Source organism: Budorcas taxicolor, chromosome 7 (genome assembly GCF_023091745.1).
Source record: "Budorcas taxicolor isolate Tak-1 chromosome 7, Takin1.1, whole genome shotgun sequence".
Lineage (NCBI taxonomy): Eukaryota > Metazoa > Chordata > Mammalia > Artiodactyla > Bovidae > Budorcas > Budorcas taxicolor.
In genome coordinates, this window is record NC_068916.1 from 13,187,738 (window position 1) to 13,190,819 (window position 3,082).

At 55.5% G+C, this 3,082-nt stretch overlaps 1 protein-coding gene across 1 annotated transcript; it reads left to right on the forward strand.

Moving 5' to 3' along the window:
* Positions 1–221: 221 nt before the first annotated feature.
* On the forward strand, positions 222–2,831 carry RTBDN (retbindin). Its single transcript, XM_052644240.1, has 5 exons — positions 222–390; positions 921–987; positions 1,102–1,212; positions 1,784–1,880; positions 2,604–2,831. Exons 1-5 carry the CDS (start codon positions 222–224, stop codon positions 2,829–2,831), a joined length of 672 nt encoding a protein of 223 aa, XP_052500200.1.
* Positions 2,832–3,082: the final 251 nt, after the last annotated feature.

Sequence of the window (3,082 nt, forward strand, 5' to 3'; positions counted from 1 at the left end):
GGGGACATAAGCCCCCCATGGGGGGCTCCTGGGTCAGAGGCAGGCCTTGGTGGCCCCTGGGGAATTTAGTGTTTGGCTATTGCTTCCTCATCAGCTGCCCATTCTTTTGTCTGCCTGGCACTGTCTCCTGGCTATGCATCAGGACAGTGCCACCCTAAGCTACCAGAAAGGGACAACTGAACCTCACCCTGCATCCCAGCTACCTCTCATCTCAGGCGGACATGGCCTGCAGGGGTCGCACTCGACCCAGGGCCTTGGCCTGGGCCCTGCAGCTGACCCTGGCATGGATGCTGCTGGGGGCTTGTGGAGGGAGCCACCCAATCCCAGCTAGATCACAGAGACATCGTAGGCTGGCGACCAATCTGGGCACAGACCAGCTGCACCTGGAAGGTAAGCATTCCAGATTATGCCTAAACTGTAACATCCAGAAACCTCAACTCAAGCACAACAATGCCAGAATTTCCTTACCAGAGGGATTTAGGGTGACTGAAGGAGGCACCTGGGTCTAGTGGTGATTAAAGAGCACGGATTGCCTAGGTTCAAATCCCAACTGCCACTTCATAGCTGTGTGACCCTGGGCAAGTCACTCAACATTTCTGAGCCTCATGTGGACCATTAAGAAAGGAGGAGAAATAACAGATCTACCTCATAGGGATGTTGTAAAGGAGCATATGTAACCATATGAGAACATACATCGCTGCCAGGAATGTAATAAATAAGTTGATTTTGATTTGTGGTTATTACTAATTGAAGCTGCATTTACATCCCAAGCGAAGTGTCTTTAATTTTTATGTTTGGGAGGACTTACATAATTAGGGTTTCCCAATTTGGAGGGACCCCAAGCCTTGGTTCCTCAGCTGTAAGGACACAAGACTGGAACTCGCTGGAGTCCCTTTCTCTGTGGCCCTCTTTTCCCTCAGAGATGAACCCACCAGAGGCATCGGAGTCTGGGCTCGTCCCAGTGCGCTGTGGGGAGCTGAGCCCCAGGTGAGTACACCCACCTCGGGCGTGTCTCTCTGTGTTCTTTGCTCGGGTTGCCCAACTAGGGGCCAAAGCCCTTGCGCATCCTGACCTATCCGTCCTGTCTCTCTCGATGTCCAGGTGCGAATCCTTCCTGGTACACCTCCAGGCTGCCCTTCGCAGTCGTTTCCACCTGCTGCTCTTGGGGGTGCGCCAGAGGCAGCCGCTCTGCTCTGAGCTCTGCGACGCCTGGTAGGAGAGGCGGTGTCTGAGGGACGTGGCCTATAGTTTGGGCGGGGCCAAACGAGGGATCTGCTTCTTGATCCTCCGGGCACCTGAAGGGGCGTGGCCCGAGTCCAAAGCCTCCAAGTCTAAAGACGAGGCATTCTAAGCCATCTATAGGGTCGCACAGAGTCGGACACGACTGAAGCGACTTAGCAGCAGCAGCAGCAGAAAGCGGCAGAGCTTGTGGAAACCCTGGCTTCTATGATTGGCAGTACGGAGGAGTAGCCGTCCGTGGAGCAGGACTTTTTTTTTTTTTTTTTTTAAGGGTAGGGCCTCTTGATTGAGAAGAGGAGCTAAAAGGGTGGGACTGGCCTGGAACAGATAGTCTGAGGTGGGCAAGAATGAGTTCTCAAGTGACAGGGTCCTGGGTAAATGCAGAGAATATGGGGCGGGTTGAAATCTAGGGAATGGTTTTTGTAGGAGCGTGGTTCTAAGAGGCGGGGCCTGGATCTGGTAAGGGACATATGGGGCAAAGCCTTGGAGAGCAGGAATCCCACTAGCCTTTCTCCACCTTCTTCTCTCCACACACCATTCCCAGGTTTGCCACTTGCGAAAGTGACGTCATCTGCAGCCCGACTTGGCTCCCACTCCTAGAAAAGAGGGGCTGCGAGCCTGGCTGCACTACTTATGGGCAGGTGAGCATGGGGCAGAGGAACCAGGGAAGAGACTGACACCTACCCTTACTGTGTCCAGGGTCAACACGTCTAGGTCCCAGAGTCTGGACTGGCATGGCACACCGAAAACCCCCACTCCCACCCTTTCCCCTCCCACAGCCCAATCTCCATAGCAGGATATATCTGTAGCATCTCTAAGGTCCACTGAGTCCAGATTTGCCCTCTCCCTAACCTCTGCCTATCTTGTGGCTCAGATGGTAAAGAATCAGCCTGTCAATATAGGATATCTGGGTTCGATCCCTGGGTTAGGAAGATCCCCTGAAGAAGGGAATGGCAACCCACTCTAGTATTCTTGCCGGGAGAATTCCATGAGATAGAGGAGCCTGGCGGATCGCAGTCCGAGGGGTCACAAAGAGTCGGACATGACTGAGCGACTAACACACACACACACACACACACAGGATGGTCTCTGCTCTAGGTCCATTCACAGTCCAGGGGAAGGGCCAGAAATCGGAGTCTCCTTCCCCAAGGCCTCAGTCTTAATCTGGTTCTCCCCCCTCTCAGGAGCCCCTTGAGACCCCCGTAAGAGCTCGCCCTCCCCATGGCCTCACCCTACTATGGTCCTGCCCCCTAGACTCCCGGGAGGACCCAGAAGTGAGAATAGCCTGCCCTAAGATCTCGCCACAGCCCCCTGGGTCCCTGGACTCCATCCACTCAGGTCCTGAGTCCACTCCTTCGCCCCAGACTTTTGCAGACGGAGCGGAGCTTTGCCGCTCGCTTCTGGGCGACGCGCTACCAGTGGCGGATCCCGGCTCTGTTCACTGCCTCAACATTTCCGTCTCGATGTTGCCGCGTCCCAGACGTGCACGAAGGGCCCGGGGCACAGTCGTCCGGCGCTGGCGCCGCTCTCGCTCCGGGATCCTGGACTCCGCGAGCAGCGGGAGTGGCAGTGGAAGTGGCAGCGGCCCCTAGGGGGCGCCCGGCCCTAAATGGAAGATACGCTTCCTCTGCCCCACCCCCGACCCCGCCCCTCAAGCCAGCCAGCGTCCCACCCTCGTCCCTCTCTGCCTTCTAGTTTCCAGAGTCCCATCCTTCCTCCCTAGGTCCCCAAAGACTCGCCCCTCCCCAGATGATTTGAGAAATAACCCAACTGTATTAATAGTTCATTTTTTCCCTCTACCCCCTAAATAAACTTTCCAGTTAGAGCACGTGATGTGGCTGCT

Bases quoted from the DNA above. Each gene is read 5' to 3' on its own strand.
- RTBDN (XM_052644240.1), top strand. From the start codon at position 222: ATGGCCTGCAGGGGTCGCACTCGACCCAGGGCCTTGGCCTGGGCCCTG. The intron at 988-1,101 runs GTGAGTACACCC...CTCGATGTCCAG, and splicing joins TGTGGGGAGCTGAGCCCCAG to GTGCGAATCCTTCCTGGTAC. The intron at 1,881-2,603 runs GTGAGCATGGGG...CCTTCGCCCCAG, and splicing joins GCTGCACTACTTATGGGCAG to ACTTTTGCAGACGGAGCGGA.